This window comes from Charadrius vociferus, unplaced genomic scaffold (assembly GCF_000708025.1).
Source record: "Charadrius vociferus isolate BGI_N301 unplaced genomic scaffold, ASM70802v2 scaffold433, whole genome shotgun sequence".
Taxonomy (NCBI): domain Eukaryota; kingdom Metazoa; phylum Chordata; class Aves; order Charadriiformes; family Charadriidae; genus Charadrius; species Charadrius vociferus.
The window spans coordinates 2,990,275-2,991,401 of NW_009647846.1; the positions used below are offsets into that span (position 1 = coordinate 2,990,275).

General features: G+C 62.3%; 1 protein-coding gene across 1 annotated transcript in view; it reads right to left on the reverse strand.

Moving 5' to 3' along the window:
* Positions 1 to 387: 387 nt before the first annotated feature.
* Positions 388 to 1,127, reverse strand: part of OXTR (oxytocin receptor) — a 6,173-nt gene continuing 5,433 nt past the window's right edge. The window contains exon 2 of the mRNA XM_009882862.1: positions 388 to 635. Within this exon, the coding sequence (XP_009881164.1) occupies positions 388 to 635 (248 nt within the window). The remainder of the gene's footprint in view (positions 636 to 1,127) is intronic.

Consider the following 1,127-nt stretch of genomic DNA (forward strand, 5'->3'; position numbering starts at 1 on the left):
GGGTGCCCGATGCCCACATGCCCAGGCTGTCCCCTGCCACCCTGTGCATCCCATGGGGACGCAGCGCACCTGCCCCTGCACCACAGGATCATTCAGGGCAAAACCTGCCCCTCCCGGTGGTATCTAAAAGCCACCGATGACAGCGGTTTGGGGGCTCAGGAACAGGTTCCTGGCATCCAGACCCAGGCAGCACAGAAACCAGGACCACAGGAGTCCTCCCCGACTCCCGCCTCAGTTAAATAATGACTGCTGTACATGCTTACACGTGCACAGACGTATATACACCTATTTATATAGAACCCCCCTTGCTTGTCTGAATCCCAGCTTTTCACAGGGAAGCGCGAGAGGCAGCACGGCGGCGGAGCGAGGTCCCGGGCAGTGATGCCCTCACGTCATGGACGGATGCGTGAAGCTCCTCTGGCTCGTGCTCTTGCAGCTGAGGACGAAGGAGGAGGAGTTGCTCTTCTTGCTGACGCTCAGGTCGCACGCCGGCCGCGACTTCAGGTAGCGCGTGGAGCAGCAGAGGAAGCGCCGCATCAGGTCGTGGAAGAGGTGCCCGGTGTAGAGCATGTAGATCCAGGGGTTGCAGCAGCTGTTGAGGCTGGCCAGGAGCATGGCGATGATGAAGGGGGAGGCTGCAAGGCAGAGAGAATGGTAGCATCAGGGCACAGCGCAGGCGGCGAGAACCACCACCCTGGGTGCCGGGCACATGCCCCGGTGGGCTCTGCCGAGAGCCCTGAGCTCTGCCGGCACCACGGCGCCTCCTCCCGCACCAGGGATGGGCTGCCCTGCCTGCCGGAACGTCACGGTCCGTATATCAGGAAAGAAGAGCTGTTAAATGAAGAGGGGGGAAGCAAGTCTGGTTTGAAGCAACTTAGGTTTAGGTTTTTTCCCCCGGAAGAGCTGCGTTTCCCCCGCTCAGCTCCTGCAGTGCTGCCTGCTCGGCGCTACCTAGAAATGCCTCACGGAGAGGCAGAGCTGCCCCCGGCATCATCTGCGCGACGTGCCCCTGTGGTGCCCACAGCGGGGCGGGGGGAGCCCGGCCCCTTGGAGTTGCCATGGCAAACAGCAGGACCGGGATCAAGAAGAGCCGGGCGGCTCGTTTCTCCCCACCAGCGGCCACTTTG